Source organism: Salmo salar, chromosome 18 (genome assembly GCF_965601325.2).
Source record: "Salmo salar chromosome 18, fSalSal1, whole genome shotgun sequence".
Classification (NCBI taxonomy): Eukaryota; Metazoa; Chordata; class Actinopteri; order Salmoniformes; family Salmonidae; genus Salmo; species Salmo salar.
In genome coordinates this window covers 14,463,116-14,485,080 of record NC_138308.1, presented here as the reverse complement: position 1 = coordinate 14,485,080, position 21,965 = coordinate 14,463,116, and the positions used below count along the sequence as shown (strand labels likewise).

The window sequence follows — 21,965 nt, the reverse complement described above, 5'->3', positions numbered from 1 at the left end:
GCTATATAAACATGTCTGGAGCCCCTATGTCTCGAAGATATAGGCTAGGTGTGTAAAAGCCCTTACCTACGACAGCACATTTGTATGTCATCAGCGAGGCCAGGGCTTTCACCTCATCGACCGACACCTCTGTGCTGTAGCGGATACCTGAAACATACAACAGGGCAGTGTTAGTGGTATGAAACCTGTGATATCAGACTTGGCTGAAAAAAGTAATGTTTTCCCATTTTCATTCTCTAGCTAGAGTAGGTGTGTATGAGAATATTAGGAAAATGGTATACCAGCACCTTATACATGATGAAAACAATACGCCTATAAGTTGCTGTACAATAAAACAATGTGTACACTATCCACTTTTTAAAACCAGAGAGCCCACTTCTCCATTAACTTAATCTCCATTTCATACTAGGCCTCTCGTAGTTATTGCAGGTAGTCAGTTTTAACCAAGATGGAGCCGACCGAGAGGGCTGCCTCGCTTCTAGTCCTTCCAAGCATTTCGCTACACTCGCAAGAACATCTAATAACCATGTGTATAAGACCAATAACATTTGATTTGATTATTGCACAAAATGGTTGCTGTTACCCAGTGTCAGTCACAGTAGGTAAAATTTCCTTTCGTAGGATAGCCGGAAGCAAAGTCATTAGCTGTCGGGTGATTGGTTGAGGCTTCTTGGGTGTTGGACATCACTCAGCCTTTTGCGGACAATTTCTCTCCCCCCGGATCTAAAACCAGTAGTAACCACCAACTTCAATGACAGTGATCTTAAAATTAAAAGACATCAAATATTCCCGCAGGGTTTGAGTCACCTCAGCCGCTTTCTGCATCTAGACTCGGGAGCTCATTGGCATAGACATGTCACATAGGCTCCAGGAGCTGGTTAGATATGATTCCACCATGGGCAACAACTGGCTGCTAGTTAGTTTTCACCAACACATGTTCAACTCATAGCTAGTTTATCCAGTGACCACCGCATTTAGAAGGATAGCTACTGACTGAAATGTAGCTAGCGTGCTGGTTCACACTAGCCAGGCAGTAGCCAACTAACTGTTAGCTAATCGTGGACGCCAAACACTGCTAGCTATACTTGGGAGCTCACGGGCACACTGGCTACAATAGCCTACGGGTTAAAAATTAGAACACCATTGGCAACAACTGGCGACTAGTTCATTTTCTGCAAACTTAACACGTGTAAATATTTGTATAACAAGATTCAACAACTGAGACATAAACTGAACAAGTTCCACAGACATGTGACTAACAGAAATTGAATAATGTTTCCCTGAACAAAGGGGGGGGTCAAAAGTAACAGTCAGTATCTGGTGTGGCCACCAGCTGCATTAAGTACTGAGGTGCATCTCTTCCTCATGGACTGCACCATATTTGCCAGTTCTTGCTGTGAGATGTTACCCTACTCTTCCACCAAGGCACCTGCAAGTTCCTGGACATTTCTGGGGGGGAATGGCCCTAGCCCTCACCCTCCGATCCAACAGGTCCCAGATGTGCTCAATGGGTTTGAGATCCGGGCTCTTCGCTGGCCATGGCACAACACGGACATTCCTGTCTTGCAGGAAATCACGCACAGAACAAGCAGTATGACTGGTGGCATTGTCATGCTGGAGGGTCATGTCAGGATGAGCCTGCAGGAAGGGTACCACATGAGGGAGGAGGATGTCTTCCCTGTAACGCACAGCGTTGAGATTGCCTGCAATGACAACAAGCTCAGTCCGATGATGCTGTGACACACCGCCCCAGACCATGACAGACCCTCCACCTCGATACCGCTCCAGAGTACAGGCCTCGGTGTAACGCTCATTCCATTCGATGATAAATGCGAATCCGACCATCACACCTGGTTAGACAAAACCGCGACTCGTCAATGAAGAGCACTTTTTGCCAGTCCTGTCTGGTCCAGCGACAGTGGGTTCGTGCCCATAGGCGACGTTGTTGCCGGTGAGGACCTGCCTTACAACAGGCCTACAAGCCCCCAGTCCAGCCTCTCTCAGCCTATTGGGGACAGTCTGAGCACTGATGGAGGGATTGTGCCTTCCTGGTGTAACTCGGGCAGTTGTTGTTGCCATCCTGTACCTAAGGTGTGACGTTCGGATGTACCGATCCTGTGCAGGTGTTGTTACACGTGGTCTGCCACTGCGAGGACGATCAGCTGTCCGTCCTGTCTCCTTGTAGTGCCGTCTTAGGCGTCTCACAGTACGGACATTGCAATTTATTATCATGGCCACATCTGCAGTCCTCATGCCTCCTTGCAGCATGCCTAAGGCACGTTCACACAGATGAGCAGGGACCCTAGGCATCTTTCTTTGGTGTTTTTCAGAGTCAGTAGAAAGGCCTTTATAGTGTCCTAAGTTTTCATAACTGTGACCTTAATTGCCTACCGTCTATAAGCTGTTAGTGTCTTAACGACCGTTCCACAGGTGCATGTTCATTAATTGTTTATGGTTCGTTGAACAAGCATGGGAAACAGTGTTTAAACCCTTTACAACGAAGATCTGTGAAGTTATTTGGATTTTTACGAATTATCTTTGAAAGACCTGGTCCAGAAAAAAGGCTGTTTCTTTTTTTGCTCAGTTTATGTGCAACTTATTGTTAGTTATCCTCTTAAATGTGGCGGACAATGGATAAACTAACTGAAATTACTGAAATGTAGCCACTACTAGCCAACTAATCGTAGATTTCCTATTCTTTGATACATTTGGGTCAGCTTGCACATATCAAACAACAGAGTTTGTGGAAAGGTAAAAATAACAATTAGTGGACTCGTTTTATGAATTAAATAAATAAATAAAAATCTTTCACCTTTATTTAACCAGGTAGGCAAGTTGAGAACAAGTTCTCATTTACAACTGCGACCTGGCCAAAATAAAGCAAAGCAGTTCGACACATACAACAACAGAGTTACACATGGAGTAAAACAAACATACAGTCAATAATACAGTTGAAAAATACGTCTATATACAATGTGAGCAAATGAGGTGAGAACGGAGGTAAAGGCAATAAATAGGCCATGGTGGTGAAGTAAATACAATATAGCAAGTAAAACACTGGAATTGTAGATTTGCAGTAGATGAATGTACAAAGTAGAAATACTGGGGTGCAAAGGAGCAAAATAAATAAATAAATAAATACAGTAGGGGAAGGGGTAGTTGTTTGGGCTATTTATAGATGGGCTATGTACAGGTGCAGTGATCTGTGAGCTGCTCTGACAGCTGGTGCTTAAAGCTAGTGAGGGAGATAAGTGTTTCCAGTTTCAGAGATTTTTGTAGTTCGTTCCAGTGATTGGCAGCAGAGAACTGGAAGGAAAGGCGGCCAAAGGAGGAATTGGCTTTGGGGGTGACCAGAGAGATATACCTGCTGGAGCGAGTGCTACGGGTGGGTGCTGCTATGGTGACCAGCGAGCTGAGATAAGAGGGGACTTTACCTACCAGGGTCTTGTAGATGACCTGGAGCCAGTGGGTTAGGCGACGAGTATGAAGCGAGGGTCAGCCAACGAGAGCATACAGGTCGCAGTGGTGGGTAGTATATGGGGCTTTGATGACAAAACGGATGGCACTGTGATAGACTGCATCCAGTTTATTGAGTAGGGTATTGGAGGCTATTTTGTAAATGACATCGTCGAAGTCGAGGATTGGTAGGATGGTCAGTTTTACAAGGGTGCGTTTGGCAGCATGAGTGAAGGATGCTTTGTTGTGAAATAGGAAGCCAATTCTAGATGTAACTTTGGATTGGAAATGTTTGATGCGAGTCTGGAAGGAGAGTTTACAGTCTAACCAGACACCTAGGTATTTGTAGTTGTCCACATATTCTAAGTCAGAACCGATCAGACAGTGAAAATAAAATTGATTGGTAGCTAGCTAGCTGGTGAGGCTTTTATTTTTTTTTCACATTTAATTAAGCCGAAGCTGGGTTTCCTAAGTCGTTCTGCGCTTACTGCTAATGCCGGCGAGCAAGCTAAACAGAAGGCTTTGCAGTGCATCTGTCTGATGTCACACAAGCAAGAAGGCTCAACAAATCACCGGATGTAACTCATGAATATTAATGACTTTGCCTACAGCTATCCTACGAAAGGACATTTTGCTTACAGTAGAGCTCCGTAGAGAGGAGAGGCTTGCATGCGAGTGTGGTGAAACCACACCTCCGCCTAGCACTATGGCTCACTGAGGGGATTTGATTAGGCTGAACCGGGTTGCACCAAGCTATGGGCCTGTAATGTGACTTACATTTTCAAACTAGTTTTTTTTCCCGGGAAGGCAGAAAAAAAAAAAGAACACTTTTGCATGGGAATCCCAGGTAATTACTCCATGTGTCTGACATACATCGCTTGATTTTTAGTCGACTTAACCATCGGCTTTGAACGGGGCACCCAGCTCACGCCTGGGTGGCAGCCAGGTGTTTAAAACTAATACAAATCACAAAAACATGCTCTCACTACTGAGACCGCAGGCCAGCCCCCCCCTCCACTCCTCTCCCCCACAATGAAGAAAAACATTGAGCTGGAAACTGGATGTGCTCCTGGCAGGACCGTCTTGTTCACTGACTCTTACCACTATACCAGGCAGGGGTACTGAAACAGTATTTGAGGTCCGGTCACACAAATGTCCTTGGTGGCAAAGGTCCGGATGGATATTTTCATTCATCAACATAGGAACAAAGCCCCACCTTGCAACCCCAAACTGTTCAAACCCTCATTGGCAGTTTTAAAGCTCATTTCCTCCAATTATACACATTATGCTATGGAGCGATGGGAAAATGTTGCAGTTTCAAAGATAATGTCCTGCAATTCTACAAGTTTTCCATGTCTTATGGATCTTCATATGATACCAGGAATTAAATCACGACCGGATTCACAAAAAGTGAATTTTTTATTTATTTTTTAATGTTCGGGAACCGCGGTCTGTAATGACCTCGTTTGGTGTCCGGATCAGGTTGGCAGTCCACCTATTAAGTATGGCTGCTCTACACACAGGACCTCAAACGTTCCACTTCTGAAGACACTGAAGCTTTTAATAGCTGCATAAAATGCAGGATATTTCTAATTAGTGCAACATGAGGCTGATGGTTCAAACTTGATGCAGAGAACTGATTTTGGGAAGGTGTTCAAGTCAAAAGCAGACCTAACAGGATTGTGATTGAAAGAAGTGTAATTTATTTCCAGAGGGAGAGAATTGTGGTTTGTTGTGACTAGTTTAATCACCAACACTCTTAAGAAATCCGATTTCATCCAGACTTCAACCATCTGCCATAGGTCTACTGTATGTCAGCTGACATATGGACATGGCTCAGAATCAACTAACATAACAGAATTGAGGTTCAAATTAGAAAAGCCACCTCAAATATTCAGAGAAATGTCATGTCTGCCTGTACCAAACTCAGGTCATCTTTGGACAGGGAGCCAAACAGAGAGATTCCAGTGCACCCATCAATACCAAGGCTCAGTGCCCAGAGATGTAATGCCAGAGTTTTCATTCCAATAACCGTGGCAGCATGCCCCCCCCCCGGTGAACATTTTATTTAATTAGGCAAGTCCGTTATGAACAAATTCTTATTTACAATGACAGCTTAGCTAGCCTAAGAAGACAAGAAACAACAGGGTCTCTGTTTCTGGATCCCTAATTCAATGGCAAAAGTAGAATACAGTGAAACTGCCTGACACCGTACATTTCACTCTGAGATGAGTGAGGCAAGCAGGCACGTAAGGTTCAAGAGTTCATATCCTCATCACAGGTTAAATATAGTAGGACTGCCTCTGTCGGGGGTCATTGCAGTCTATGACAGGAGCAGAGCAACACAATAGTCTCTCACACACACACACCCCTGTTTTAGCCAACCCAGTAGACACTGCAGCCTCCTCCCACATAAAGGACTTATGCTCTCATCTCACACCACTACCTTATCCAGGTTTGGTTTTGACCAGCTCTGAGTTGGTCAGGTCTGGTCGCGTTTAATAATTGTAAAACTGGCACAACCCCATTATCCTTCCTTTAAAACAAACTCCAGAGAGACAAAAGAGAGAAGCTACAAGTAATTTGTTATTAAAAGTTCAGAACAAATCCTGAAGCTTCACCAAGCTTTATACAAGTCAGCCTGGACAGAAATTGAGGAAGACAGCTGTCTGCTCTCTGAAAATGGAGCATGCAGACTAGCATCACCTAGCAAGTTCAGCCCTAAGTGGGTCTACAGGTCATGCTTTGGTGATCTGCTAAATCGCATATTATTACAAATCATCAATATCCAGCCTAAATCCTAAAGCACCAGTGTTCACACAGCCTTACAAGGCTCTGCCCAGTTGAATTAACAAACCAACAACTGTACTGTCAGCATTCCTGTCCTGGGTGGAGTTCAAACTTCCATTCAACTGCACTATTTTTATGATTTTCTATTTTCAACCCTCTGAATTTGGGATTGTGATTCAGTCCATCTATTCAATTTCTATGGTTGAGTCATTGATTGGACCCTGAGGTGTAAATAATATGGTGACCTCCATTCCAAACTTCCAATCAGGAGAGGCTATACAGACACGCCTGGTGCCCAAACTGATGACGCAGGTCGCGCAGCTCAGAGTCCAGTGTGGAGACGAAGGGATTCAGTTCAGTCAGTCGAGCAGTTTCCAGTAAATTAGTTTATGCTGGCTAGCTGGAAACAGCACCATGGCGCTAGTTAAAAGTTGTTACATGTTTATTTAGATGGGCGAGGGAGAATTAACTTGTAGTGTTGGTCACCATGACATGCCAATTAGCTAACTTAACGACATTCGTACCGTCTTGTCGTTAAGTTAGGTGGTTGCTGACGTCGAGTTGCTTCCCACAGGCAGTGTTGCCATGTTCGCGATCTTCCTGACAAATTGGGCTACTTTGAAAACGATGTCGCGGGTGAAAATGTATTGGTCACGGGTTTTTGGACTATTTTTAAGTTGCACCGCGGTCGCCAAGGTGTTTATCTTAAAAAAATATATTTCACTGCTTACTGTCAGGCAGTGAGACAGGCTGCTGCTGAGGGCCAGTGGGGTGTATGTGTGTTGAGAGAGCACTAGTTATTGGCGGAGTCACGTGAGCGGCAGGAGACGTTGACGTTTTACCAGTTGTAGGTAGGCTATTTAGATTATGTAGTAACCTATTTCCAAACCTTTTTCCATAAAACATGAAATACTCTAGAACTGATGCACGTCAATAAATAATGGAGACAAAGCACTGAAAAACGACTTTGGGCGCATTACATAAATCTGCTGGGTGGTTGTTTAAACTGCATTCTAATGTTGACTGCTTAAAGAAAACGGTATAAAGCAAGGTGCTTTATGGATGCTCAGTTCTTGGGTCTCGGGTGCTGCCAGAGTGGAAATTTGAAATGGAAGTTACGGAAATCCCTCACGTTTTTTTTTAGTGGGGGAAAAGTCCTCAATGAACTGAAATTAGGCTAAATGTGGATAATTATAAATTTGCCTCTGTTGGCCATCAAGTAGCCTATTCATGTTTTTGCAATTGTAGGCTACCATTTGATACAATACATGTTGAAATTACGATATCACTGGAGTCATTGCAAATCAATTGCATGGAAGACCCATGACCTGAGACAGAGACCCAGTTCTCTGACACTGGGTCCAACATTGTGCTCCAAAATGCCTTGGTATTCTCCTGATTTCATGATGCCATGCACACGTTCTAGGCACCCAGTGCCAGCAAAGCAACCCCAAAACGTCACTGAACCGACTCCATGTTTGACTGTAGGGAAGGTGTTATTTTCTTTGTTTACAGAAAACAAAATGAAGCCTTCAGAGTTGGTGTGCTTTACCAAAAAAACTAATTTGGTTTAATCTGTCCACAGGACATTCTCCCACAAGGTTTTTGGCATGTTCAGGTGCGTTTGGCTCAGTTGGTAGAGCATGGTGTTTGCAACGCCAGGGTTGTGGGTTCGATTCCCATGGGGGACCAGCACGGGAAGAAAAAAAAAATGTATGAAATGTATGCATTCACTACTGTAAGTCGCTCTGGATAAGAGCGTCTGCTAAATGACTAAAATGTAATGTAAATGTTTTGGCAAACTGCAGTCTGACTTTCCTGTCTTCCAGCAGTGGGGTCCTCCTGGGTCTCCTACCATATAACCCCCTTTCATTGAGTTGGCAATGGATGGTACAAGTTAAACCTGTCATACCTTGTGTCTGAAAGTCAGCTTGAATCTGTGTGGCAGTTGACGGAGGTCTTTTCTCCACCATTCAAACAATCCTTCACTGCAATCTTCCATCAAGTTCTCTCGTGGCCACATCCAGCGAGGTTGGCTACAGTGGCATGGGCCTTTAAACTTGTTGATAACATTACATACGGTGGGGAAAAAAACATCACGGTCTCTGGAGATGGACTTGAGATTGGCTACAATCTTGCGTCTGACATCAGATAATTCTCTGGTTTTCTTTCTTCTCTCCATGCTCATTGCGGTACACAAAGCAGGAGAATGAGTCCTTTTCTCTATTCAAACTGGTTGAATGTGATTTTTATATTGCAGGTACCTGCAACTCACCATAGGCGTGTTCAATTCCAACATAAAGGAAAATCACCTGCTTGAAATCGAACTATTTCTAGAAGGTGCCAATATTGTCTTGGCCATTTTAGGATTTCTTTGTGGAATAAGCTAAGATTTGGTAAATTATTCTGATTTTGTTTTGTTCAACTGCACACCGAAGACATGTGGACACCAATTCTTTTTTAATTTCAACTGTTTTCTGGAAGAAATGGTGCATTATTTGAAAAAAGTGCAAGGTTGCCAATATTTTGGGCCAAGACTGTAGAAGAAGTTAGGATAGCCTACCATTGGTCCCATCTCATTTAATTGGACCCACTTCATCGTAGTAAACAGATTTAAGTAATTTGCTCTATGCGATCCGATGCGCAGTTTAATGGTAGAACAGACAGTTTACATTTACCATTGACGTTTGTAGACTACTACGTCTGAATACTGTAATATCAAATTTCTCGAGTAGACAATACTTTATTTATAAACATTAATACATATCGTAACCATATCGTAACGCTCTTTCTAGAGCTCCGACCTGAATATCACTGACGTCATGATTTGACCTCGTATTTTTGTGAGTTCCCAGTAGTTTTGAACGCTGCATTAATCAGCTACAAGCACGACGGCTCCATAGATACCCTCCTGCTCTCCAGGGGCCTATCACACAGTATGATGTGAGGGAAATGGAGTCCCTAGAGAAAGCAAGAACAAAATGGTTGTCAGGAGTAGTGCAGTAATATCATAAGGAGACGTATACTTGAAAACGGAGGAGGAATGGAGGGAAAAAGAGGGAGAGAAGGTCTATGAGAGGGCAGAAGAGGGTGAACTTGAGTTGGATAAAAATTGTGAAAAAAGGGTGGTTTTTAAGAAAATAATTGTAGAAATTGTAAGCAGTGGGAGCTGAAGACAGGATGAGAATTGGATGAAGTATCGGAGGTGATAGGTGGTATGCGCCGAGGGTCAGGAAAAAGATGAGTCTGACAGTAGGAGTGAAGTTTATGGAAAAAGTGTACTCTTGCCTTTTGGCGGATCCATTTGTGGTTCACGGTGTGTGAAAAAAAAAAAAAAAAAGAGTTGTGTAATGTGGAATCGGTGAGGGTAACCAGAAGTGGTCTAGTGATAATTGTTTGTGTTTCTGTTGGTCAGAGGGAGAAGGCGCTCGGAGTAAACAAATGGGGCAAGAAAAGTGAATTGTTTTCGCTCTCAAGAAATGGGCACCAATGAAAAAAGTGATAACTGGGGTAGCAGTAAATATAAAAGTTGACCAGCTAAGGGGAAAGCTTCCCAGTGTATGTGATGCTCGTTGTTTGATGCGACGCAGACAGGGTGGCAAGAGTGGGGAAACAGAAGAGTCATTGTATGTTCCTTTTGAGTTTAAGTTAGGATATATAAGTTATCCTGTATGAGCGTATGTGCCGAATACATTACGATGTTACAGGTGTCAAGCTTATGGGCATGTGGCAGCAGTGTGTAGGAGGGAGGGTCAAAGGTGTGAGAAGAGTGCAGAAGGGCATGAGACAAAGGAATGTGTAGTATTGGGGAAAGTAATAGAATGTATTAATTGTAGGGGTGCCCACGGAGCTGGGGATCAGAAATGTCCAGTGCGAGAGAGTCAGGTTGAAGTTTCCACAGTTAGAGTAGTGCAGAAGTTGTCATATGCTGAGGCAGTTTAGAAAGTAGAAGAAGATGAGTTAAGGGGGAGGAGTGGTGAGAGTAGTAGAGATATACCAGTACAGAGGGATAGGCCAAAAAGTGATACGTTTCAGTAAGATTGGATTTTTAGCATTCAAAGCAATGGTTATCAACTGTACTGCAGGGATGAACTGGAAGTCGCAGAAAATTGAGGTTGTGGTGGCAGCTGCAGAGAGGTATTTAGGTGTGCGAGACTTGACATCAGAAGAGTTACAGGGTGTGTTAAGTGGTGATGTCCCATCCTTTCAGAATGGCATGAGGTAGGAATAAATACATTGAATTAGTGGAGTAGGGTGGTGTTAATGTTGAAATTAGTGAGTAGTGTTTGATGGTAGGGTACACACATACACACATATATATATATATATATATAAATAATTCAAGTATAAGGGAGTTGTACTCCAGTCTAGTAGGTGGCGGTAATGCAACAAATTGGATGCCAACCGCGTTAAACCTCAGAGGATGAAAAACAACAAGATATGCCCCTGCAACCTCAAATGCTAATTTGCCCGGTGACTGACGAAAGACCTTTTGTTTTATAGTTTGGTTTATTACATTATAATTGTATATGGAGTAGCTAGCAACAAAATACGGTTGTACGTGTGTCATAACCTAGCTTGGTGATGCATAGTTAAGCTAACTAGTTAGTAATTAAGCCAATGCATATTATCTTAAGGCGGTAACGTTAACGTTAGTTAGCTATGTGGGGGGGCCACGAGTTGACTGTCAAAGTAGCTAGCAAGAGATGGAAATCAGCCGCTTCCTCACACAAAGTAGTTTTAAAAGTCAATATTAGCGAGCTAGCATCGAAATATACGTAGCCTAGGAAAGTTGGAACATGTTTGAACCATCTGAAAAGGAGTTGACAGGCTGGCGAGCATGCTAACTACAGTGTCAGCTTTAACACTGCATGACCCACGCCCCTTCACTGTCATTTCACTTTCCCCGCTTTACCTCCTTTACAGGGTGTCCTGTGTTGGCTGTGCTGGGCCCGATACCCCTCAATCACCTCCCATTCGCCGTTGTCTCGCTTGATGGGGAACGATACACTCAGTATATGGTTGCAGGGCTTGATAATCTTGAGAATTCCGCGAACTCTGTGTCTCTTCTGCACTGGCGTCTCTTTGTTCTTGAGGTCCTCCACCAGTTTATCCTCAACGATATTAGCACCGCGGTCAAAGAATCCCTCCACCATTTTAAAGAAGTTGGGGTCATCTGCATCTTTCTCTCCTCCGACCTCGCTGTAGTGGCGCACCCTCATCAACGACGCGGTAACTGGAAGAGCCGACTCAACACATCCCGAGGCCAGAGCACTGCTTGCACCACGAGTAAGTAATTCTCCGAAATATCTGTACATTTTTAACTAAGGTAGCGGGTTAGTAACGAATGAAATTCTAAGAAAAGTGAAGGCAAACCAAAAACATATAACAAGACAACGTCTTGTCCTGTCCTGTCCCGTTTCGCATTGATCTTACAGCAGTCATGCGTCCCTTTTCTTGTTTTAAGGGCAGGCGTGTTTGTGTGGATTCCCACCTCACTGGGGAGGGTTCCACTTGAACGCGCATGCAAAGTAACGCGCGCTCCCTGGCGTTTTCAGCAGGACGCAACGTTCAGATATAAATGTGTGATGTAGAACAAACAAACCTCTGTTATATATCATAAGGAATCACATCAGGCTCTAGTCATAGCATTTATATCTGCAACGTTCCACAACGTTTTCGTACTGAACATGGCCTGGTTCTCTTGGGGGTGGTGTTTTCACATCCGGATGAAAAGTGTGCCCAAAGTAAACTGCCTGCTACTCAGGCCCAGAAGCTAGGATATGCATAGAATTGGTAGATTTGGATAGGGAACACTCTAAAGTTTATGTCTGTGAGTATAACAGAACTTATTTGGCAGGCGAAACCCCGAGGACAAACCATCCAGGAATTTTTGTTGTTGTCGAGGTGACTGTTTTCAATGGGTTCTCTATGTGGATCTAGATTTCTAAGGCACTTGCTTGCAGTTCCTATTGCTTCCACTGGATGTCAACAGTCTTTAGAAATTGGTTGATGTTTTTCTTTTGAGTAATGAAGTATTGCTGTTCAGAATGAGGGTCGAGTCTAGTGTACTGTTGTGGTTGGGGCGCGTGACCTGAAAGCTCACTCCACTTTGTTTTCATCCTGTATTGAATTTTATCGATTATTTACGTTAAAAAATACCAAAAGTTGTATTAGGAAAGTTGTTTGAAATGTTTGGATCAAGATTACAGGTAACTTGTTAGATATTTTGTAGTCATGTTGCGTGAGTTGGAACCGGTGTTTTTCTGAATAAAACGCGCCAAATAAATGGACATTTTGGAGATATAACGACGGAATTTATCGAACAAAAGGACCATTTATGATGTTTATGGGACATTATTGGAGTGCCAACAGAAGATCTTCAAAGGTAAGGCATGAATTATATCGTTATTTCTGAGTTTTGTGTCGCACCTGGCGGGTTGAATTATGATTGTCATGTGTTTGTTTGATGGGGTGCTGTCCTCAGATAATAGCATGGTTTGCTTTCGCCGTAAAGCCTTTTTGAAATCTGACACGGTGGCTAGATTAACAAGAAGTCAGGCTTTCATTTGGTGTATTGCACTTGTGAATGTATGAAAGGTAAATATTTGTAATAATATTGTTAAAAAAATTTGCTCTGCAGTTACACCGGATGTTGTCAAATCGATCCCGTTAACGGGATTTGATCCATAAGTTTTAAAGCAAAATGTCAAAAACGTATGTGTAATCCTGCACAGTGAATGATGTGGTAGATAGTTCATTTGCATTTGTAGAATATCAATTCATGAGTTATATATATGTTCAAGGGTGTGGGGTATACAGTAAGTACTGAATTATGGAAAATAAATGGATTGAGATACACATATTGGGTCTTCAAAATTGTTATTTTGAACTGCAGCATCCTTAGATTGCTCCCAAACCCCCCTCAAAAGTTCTATGTCACTTTGAAAGATGGCAGGTTCACCCATGGGAAGGGAGTAACGTTAGAGAGCACTGAAGAAAATATATTCCATATGCTCAGTACATTTAGTTATTTTGCATCACAGAGGGAAGGAGGCTTGCAGACTGTAGCAGTTGTAGAAACTATAAAAGTCATACACCACTACATCCCAATTTTTAGGAATGAACGCCAAGGCAGACAGTGTCCCTTAGTAAGTAAGTAAGACGCTGCACATTGGTGTGTTTTATGGGTGTCTCCCTGACGTCATAGGTTGGCAGGGAAGAAGGGTGTCACATCTGTGCCAGTGACGCCCAATCTGACGTCTAGCTGTAGATCTAGCACCCCAAGCATTTGTCGTCAGGCGATGTCTTTTGGACGTCTTTTTACGGTCCGCACCATATTTGGCCAAAACATAGACATTCAGATTTGGTCCAGACCAGCCTTGATTTAGTCCAAACGTGGACGTCTATGATCGGTTCAGATTTGGTCTGGAAAGGACCAAATCTGAACCAATCATAGACATCTATGTTTCACAAGTTTTGACAGTAGAGCACAGCAGAGAACAGTACATTTTACATTTTAGCAGACGCTCTTATCCAGAGCGACTTACAGTAGTGAGTGCATACATTTTCATACTGGTCCCCCGTGGGAATCGAACCCACAACCATGACATTGCAAGCGCCATGCTCTACCAACTGAACTACACCTGTGCTACACAGTACATTACAGTACACCAAGGATGGGCAACTTTTGATGGAGTTCGGGGCCACAAAAAATCTGAACTCAACCTTAGGGGCGGCAGTGGCTCGGGGTCAGTATACGCACATCCAAACCCACACATGCAGGTCAGAACCCTCTTGAAAGCGGTCCTCCTCAAGTTCGAGTTTATTTCCTGCAATTCTACACATTTTGTCATTCGGTGGAGAGAAAATGTTGCAATTTTATAACTCATTTCATGCAATTCTACTTGTTTTGCCATGGGGTGGAGAGAAAATTTTGCTGTTTTAACAGCCAATTTCCTGCAATTCTGCATATTTTGCCATAGGGTGGAGAAAGATATTTTCAGTTTTTAATATCATATTTTAGTGAGAGTGACTAACAAAATCAATGGGGGCCCCGGTCGATAATTCGACCATGATTACTACAAGTTTAGATAATCTAGTGGCAAGTTAATTTACCAATCTAAAACATAATACCTGACATGGGCTAATTTGACATAACGAGAAAAAGTGCTGATGCACAACCAAATTAAAAAATTGCACCTTGTGTATTCTGTTATTCTAACTCTCAACAGTAAGTTCCTAAAAAAGTTTTTGGGGGAAATTGAACTTCGGGCCTACAAAAGGGGGGGCCGCCAGTTGCCCATCCTTGTAGTGCACAGTCCAGTAAGGAAATGTACAGTACAATAGAGCATACTAGAGTAAAGTGTACTGTATTGTAGTCTAATGAATTAAACTACTGTACCGTACTGTACTCTATTGAATAAAACTCTACTGTCCTGTACCATATAGAACTGTACTCAGTTTTTACTGTGCTCTACTATACTGTGATATTCGAACATGTGAAAAATTGCCTAGACATCAATGATTCGTTTAGTTTTGGATCTGGTCCGCACCGACCAAATGTTTACATGTTTGGGGCGGAGCTCATTAGAATAATACCCAGCATGCTTTGCAAGTGTTTGTTTTTACATGTACATTTTGGTCATTCAGCAGATGCTCTTATCTAGCGTGACTTATAGGACTGACTTCAGTGCATTCAACTAAGGTCGATTAACAACAACCTATCACATTCATAGCAAAAAATAAATAAATATAACCTTTATTCTGTATGTTGGACAACTTTGAATATCATTGCTGCCAGTTTTAAAGCTTTTGAAAAAGTTAACATAAGTGCATGTGATACAGTACAGGGGTGTAATACTACATTTTGTGCAATTCTCCTATTAAGAGGTGTGAAATTATTATTGTGATATAATGCTCATTTATTTGAATGTGTAGCAGTTGAAATTTGGCCATAGAATCAATGACAGAAAAATACGTATTTTCAATGTCTGTAAATGAGAACTTTTCATAGTCTGGGAAAGACGTGCAGACATACGTATGTTCAACGTCCGGAAAATGTGTATTTGTACTTTTTCATTCAGCACCAAAAATGCACCTGATTTCAATGTCCGGAATATACATATTTTTGACATCCGTATAAGACATCTTTTCAATGTCCGTATAAGACGTATTTTCGACATCTGGAAATAGAATGTCTTCTAACCTTTCATTCAGCACCTGAAATGCACGTGACGTCGACGTCTGGAAAAGACGTCTAAAAGAGGTCTTTCCACTTCATTTTGCTTACTGGGCAGTGTGTCAAAGGGTTTGCTTACAAATGTCCTAAAAGGCACAGCACTGGCTAATGCAACCTGATATCAAACAGGTTGTAGCTGTTTCAATTTGTAATTCCTTACTACCACAACACTGAACCCTTGCTGTGGACTCTACCCTGAGTAAACAGATAAGATCACCCCCTGTGCTGGACAGACACACACACACAGTCCAGTTCAGTCCACCATGCTTTCTTAAATAAGAAATCTAGCAATGATCAACCACAACTATGCTAACAGAGCCTCAAAAAAGTTCTACAGCTGCACCAACTCTGGCAGCGTCTGTGGTTTAAGCTCACTCACAACATTGACAATCAGAAGGCCTTACACCCTCTCCCCACTCCCATCTTTTCCTGTCTCTCACCACACCGTTCTGTAGTTTGAGGGCTGCGATCAATCTTGATGTGGTTTCAAAGCGGACAGTTCTGGTGGATCATTGGCCCGCGTGCTCACAACACCCATCGTCTGGTTAGTGAGTTCTAGGGAGTTACTCAAACACACTGCCTTTTTTTGGCTTTTCCAAAGAAACATCACATTCCAGGAACATGTGCACTTAACAGAGTCTCTGACAAATGACCTCTGTTATTGTTGCCAGCTGTGGAGCTGTATACCTCTGCTGCACTAAAATCCCTGTACTGAGTGTGGAGGGGGGGGGGGGTTCTACCATGTTTTTCAAATCACCATTACGCTTTCTGCTGACTCGTGTGAGGTTTGTTTGACGAAACAAATCTATTTGTCCTCCCAAGCAATATCTAAACATCCTCCTTTGTCCTTTTTGAAATGTGCCCTGTTTAAAGAGAGGAAGTCAAATTCCACTGAGGTACAGTATTCAACCCCTCCAAGGTGAATTCGCACATCAGTGAGTTTGGGCTCTACAGTGTCCCACCTTAAAGTCTTCTAGTCCTGCCCTTTGACATCATACTGTGGCAAAGAGTTCATCTTTATTTGACCAAGAAACACATAATGTACTAAGCATTAGCCTACATAATAACCATATTAACATTAGAAATCTATCAAAGGGATGAAGTAATCATTATCAACATGCATATGTTATATCGTAGATTCTGTTTTCTTCGCAGGAGTATTTTCTGTTCCGAGGAAAGGATTACATCACAGTGTCTATGGAACCCAAGAGATTCTGACATGTGGCTTTAAGTGAAAACAGCAGCATGACCGACAAGCCAAAGATTCATGTGTTCATGGGTGCCCCTCGCCTCACACCTGTGTCTGATGTTGATGAGGGAAAGTCTGGTCAGTGGAGGACCATGAAGCTCTGCTGGCAGGGGGGCAGACTGAGGGCCAGGGAGGATGAGGGTGGGATCCATGGAAGTGACGGTGGAGGTGAGGTTGACGCCTCATCAGAGCCTGGAGAGCTGCCCAGTACCAGCAAGCACGGTACCCGTCTCCAAGGTCCTGAGACCCAAACCGGATTTCCCTTACAGAGAGAACCAGGCTGTAAAGAGACAACCCAAGCTGGCCTGGCCCCTTTGGCGAGCTCAACTCCCCAGAATGAGCAAGCAGTCGGTAATGATGAGGACCTGTGCTCTGAATCAGTGAAGGAGTATCTGGACAGCTGCTTCCCTGCCAGGCAGCCTGACCCAGGGCCTGAGTCTGCCCCTGAGAGAGCAGGCATTCAGTCAGATCCAGCCCCTGCTCAGTCTGTGTCTGTGGAGACGGAGTACCTCAGTGCATGGACAGTCAGCCAGGCCCTGCTCCTGAGAGGAAGGCTGGGGGGACAACCAGAAACCAGCCCTGTGAAAACCAGACATCCACAAACGCCACCCAAATCCACACCATCCACTTTCACCAGCTCCCCAGAGTTGTACAGCCCAGACACCCCCACTCAGTCCCACAGAGAGCGGGGCCAAGGATGGACCCAGCAGGGCTCCATGGAGCTCTTCTATGAGCCCCTGCTGAGCCAGAGGCAGGAGGAAGGAGGGGTGATACTGGAGGCCACTGCTGATGGGGTGCTCTGCTCTCAGGGTAACCCAATGGGGAACAAAGAAGTGCGTGTAGTCTCCAAAAGCCCTCTCCCATCACCTAGATCCCCTGTAAATACCTCATCTGCACCCCCAGCCCCTAAAAGGAGTAAAGTCTCCCCCACAATAGACAGAACTGATCGGTCACCAGACCAGACTACAGGGAAGGGTTGTGTTACTTCCCAAGCTCACACCACCCTGGCTAGATGTGGCACCCAGGGAGTGCGTTACTCCATCTTAGTGGCTGTGGTGCATCCGTGTCATCTGAAGGAGATCAGAGTGAGGTCCGGGGCGTCTGCTGGCTCCTGTATCCCCCTGGCCTCTGTGGTGGTTACTGACCAATCAGAAGTGGAGATGAAGGTGGTCCTGTGGAGGAGGGCAGCATTCTGGGCCCTGACTGTGTATTCTGGAGATGTGCTGCTCATCACTGGTAGATATAAACTACCCAGTTACTTGTATTACTTTGTTATACATCCTTTATAGATAAGATAGTGCTGTTATCTCTTGCAGTTGCAAGTACTCACCTTTGCCCAGTTATGTACTACAGTAACAACAATCAAGGGTGCAAGGAAGTTCCTTGCATTTGTTCCTTATATTTGTACTTGCTACCAATAGACTATCAATTGTATATATGATACAGGAGTAACAGCTACTGTACCTGTTGTGTTATCATGACAGGTGTGATGGTGAATGAGGACAAGTGGAGAGGAGAGACGGTTCTGCAGTCGTCGTACAGCAGCAGGCTCCTCAACCTGGGCCAGGTCACTGGCAGCAGCTCACCTCTAGGTGGGGCTGTTTAGACAGGAAACACCACATCATTCCCAAGCCATTTGTAAACCACTGTGTCTTAATTGTGGTGACATATTTATAAATTCATTACTATGAATCGAATGTCATGCCAAAGCCATATGGATACAATAAACTGTGGAAGTAGAGGAGTAGAATCAGCCAACTATTTAGATTCCAACCTGGGCACCTGTAGGCCTTGGAGCGGCAGGTAGCCTAGTGATTAGAGCGTTGGGCCAGTAACCGAAAGGTTGCTGGATCGAATCCCTGAGCTGACAAGGTAAAAACCTGTCGTTCTGCCACTGAACATCACTCCTCCCTAGAAGTTCTAGAATTTCTAATCACACTCTCACAGTTGTCTTGACTGATGGTGTAGATTCACTTACGCACTTTTGCTCTCTGCTCTTGGCATAGTGTGATCATTTGAATAGCTTCCTGATACCTTGTTTTTTGTTGAACACTGTCGTTTCAGAGGGTGTTGATCTGTGAAAGCCCCTTGCACATGTTCATCTCTGACTGTTGAGTCCTTAAAAAGCCCACTTTACATCTAGAGGGAATTGACAAATGTTTCTGTGTTCTGCAGTCCCGCAGAATGTGAATGGCCGGACACTGAGGTCTCTGTGTGGTTACCTGCGTGAGAAGCGTCCCCTGCTGGTGTCCCTCCCTCCTCGCGTCCCTCAGGATCCTAACACCGTCGCCTACGCCCGTCTCAGGACCCTGAGACCTGACACACTGGTGCATGCGCTGCTCCGAATCACACACACTGAGATGATCACAGGTAATACGCCTCAGACTAGGAGATTACATCATGTAGACACACACTATATTTTTCACACACACAACATAGCATTGTCACATGCACCGAGATCGCCACAGCTGTCACTCAGACTTCTGAATGTATCCCTTTTGTCTGCAATGCATTTTGTTTGACTTTGATATGGAAGGCGGTTGTATGGACATCGATCAATACATGAGTGTTGACAGCAGCAGCCTGTGTGTCTGACTGTGTGTAACCCAGGGTGGCGAGCCGAGGCAGAGGGCACGTCCAGGGTAGGAGGAGTACTGAAGGCTGTGCTGACTGTAGAGCAGGGGGGTGGACAGCAGGGGGCAGTGGTGCTCTGGGGAGCTGCCTTGACCTGGCTGCAGCGTATCAACAGGAACAAAGGTAAAGTCAGAACAAATAAGAATGAGTTACTAACTTTGCTAAAGATTTAGTCAAGTGCTAGCAATCACTCTACTTGTATGTGTTACATAAACCAGCTATTTAGATCTTGCTGCATGAGTGAGCTGCCGCCCCCTGCTCCTGTGCAGATGCAGTGTGGGTTTTCCGTTTGCTCCTGGTAAGAGAGAGTATGATGACAGGCCTGCTGGAGCTGCACTCCACCCCCTGGGGCTCCTGTGAGCCTCTCTTCCCTGACGACACGCGGGCGCTGGAGTTCTACAGGCCAGGCCCTGCCAAACATACCAGCACCAGCTTGGAGATAGACCTGCACACTCTCCTGTCCCAGAAGTACACTGGTAAGCCGCTACCAGTGTTTGTTTGACAAATAGTGGGTTGGGACCGACTCGTGACTCATGGCCATTGCAATTCCTGCTGGGTCACAACATAAGACTGGGTTGTGACCAGGAACATTACTTTGTTTATTTGTAGGGTCACAGGAAAGACAATTGGATTTTGGTTGGTCAAGCCACAAAAATGTTACAACACTTGAGAAATCGAAAAATAGTGGTTCTGTCATGTAGTACAGGAGTTTTGTAAATGCATTTCTGTATTGAAAAGTAGCGGGATCAGCACTAAATTGTTGTTCTCACAACCCATTGAGAAGTTGCTGACCATTTTTATTTATATATAAATTCCAATGTCTGCATTTTTTTTTATTTATACCCATCTACCAATAGGTGCCTTTTTATTTTTGTATAATTGTTTTCTTTAATTCAAACAACCACGATGTGCCAACGGCAATGTTTAACTTTTTTTAAAGACAAAAACAACAAGACAGCAATGCTAGACAAAGGACATCCAGGAAAACAATATGAAAACACGGCCAACTGTGTGTTTCTGTGCAGGTGTGGCACTCTTTGCGTGTGTGTGTGTGTGTGTGTGTGTGTGTGTGTGTGTGTGTGTGTGTGTGTGTGTGTGTGTGTGCAAGCGTGGCATCAGCCTCAAGCAGATGTAATGTTTCTCTTTTTTTTTAAACTTATATTTGACTTTTATCATTTGTTGATTTTCGTCCTCTAAGGTGATGTGGAACTGAGAGTTCACGTCACAGCGTTCCAGTTTCAAGGCAGCCCCTCCCAGAATGCACTGCAGCGGATGGACAGCGACACGCATCTGGAGAGTATCCTGGACACGGTGTCAGGTGACATCACGTTCACTGGCTGCGGGCTCTGCGCTGCCGAGCTGGACACAGATGACAACGGGATCTACTGTCCCTGCTACCCCTGCCTCCCCCATACTGGAGTACGACGCTATTACAGGTCCTACAACCACAACACTGTGCATCTCACCAACATCACGAGCATTTACATTACATTAAGGTATACAGAGAGACCTTAATAATGCTTCACTCACTGACTCGCATTATATTAGTGGAAGTGTCCATTTCTCAGACGTACCAAACAGACTCATTCCAAATGGAAATGGGATTGGCCGGTAATTAACTCAAGCAGCCTGAATAGCTCTCATTTTCTAAAAGAGGTGATTATATCAACCGCAAATGGCTCTTTCAAGCTCCAATTCTAGCTTACACTATGATAGTACCATCTGACTGTTTGGCTTGTGTTTTGGTTTAGTAAAGTGACTTTCCCACTTCACTCCAGGCCAGTAATACTGACAGTGAAGGATGGGGAAAGCCAGGTGTGTGTGCAGGTGCCACCTGTCCTGCTGCAGAAGATCCTGCTCGACACTCCTCCTGACAAGCTGAGCAAGACGGTCGGTGAGAGGATGTGTTTTCCCACCGTCTTCAAACCCATGCCTCTTATTTTTCTGTCACTCATCCATCTGGAGTTTCTGACACTGGCTCATTAACCTTATTATGTCTCTTTCTCCCACAGCTCCAGGTTCAGATGTGAGGTTAGTCCAGGTAGTGGCTGAGAGGATTTATTCCTTGCTGTCCATTCCCAGACGCACCTTCCTCCTTACCGTCCGCAGCCACTTCCTGTGTGACGAGAACAGTGTCCCCACTGCCCAGGACTTTCTACTGCTGGATTTTCATGACCCCAAATCATAACATGTCTCCACTCACTTGAATCAACTCCAAATGTCACATGAATGTATTTGTACTACCCTACCACAGTCATCACAGATCTTTGAGGGATGTTTAGGCCTCCCTGAAAGTACTATGTTGATATGTAAAATGGTGTCATGTTTGTATGAATTTGTTGGAATATTAATCATTTTGCTTTGTGAAATAAAAATATATATTTTCAGTGTACAAATATTGCAGTATAGTACCATATACATTTAGTTTTTGTCCATATCACATGTTATTACTAAAATATACAAACATCCATTACATCCTTGCTTGAACCTCTCAACTTTGCAGACCAGATCATTTTATTGCTGTTGAAATGAGGGCGGGAATTTGTAGAAAGGGCACTTCCCACAACCAATTGGTAGCTCGAGTTTGACACGTGT

The 21,965-nt window shown here is 43.9% G+C and overlaps 2 protein-coding genes across 3 annotated transcripts in view; one reads left to right on the top strand and one right to left on the bottom strand.

The window, feature by feature from the left end:
* The window catches only part of glud1 (glutamate dehydrogenase 1), a 43,573-nt gene extending 31,893 nt beyond the window's left edge, over positions 1–11,680 (bottom strand). The window contains 2 exon segments of the mRNA NM_001123553.1: positions 67–147; positions 11,162–11,680. Coding sequence (NP_001117025.1) covers positions 67–147; positions 11,162–11,564 — 484 coding nt within the window. The 5' untranslated portion in view covers positions 11,565–11,680.
* Positions 11,681–16,237: 4,557 nt separating this feature from the next.
* On the top strand, positions 16,238–21,766 carry shld2 (shieldin complex subunit 2). 2 transcript variants are annotated; one of them, XM_082964725.1, is made up of 8 exons: positions 16,238–17,972; positions 18,221–18,328; positions 18,912–19,106; positions 19,347–19,493; positions 19,640–19,846; positions 20,569–20,806; positions 21,149–21,260; positions 21,383–21,766. In XM_082964725.1, exons 1-8 carry the CDS (start codon positions 16,733–16,735, stop codon positions 21,398–21,400), a joined length of 2,265 nt encoding a protein of 754 aa, XP_082820851.1. In that variant the 5' UTR covers positions 16,238–16,732; the 3' UTR covers positions 21,401–21,766. The 2 variants fall into 2 exon arrangements, with proteins under 2 accessions (XP_082820851.1, XP_082820850.1); XM_082964724.1 differs by having other exon boundaries at positions 16,242–17,972; positions 21,149–21,264.
* Positions 21,767–21,965: the final 199 nt, after the last annotated feature.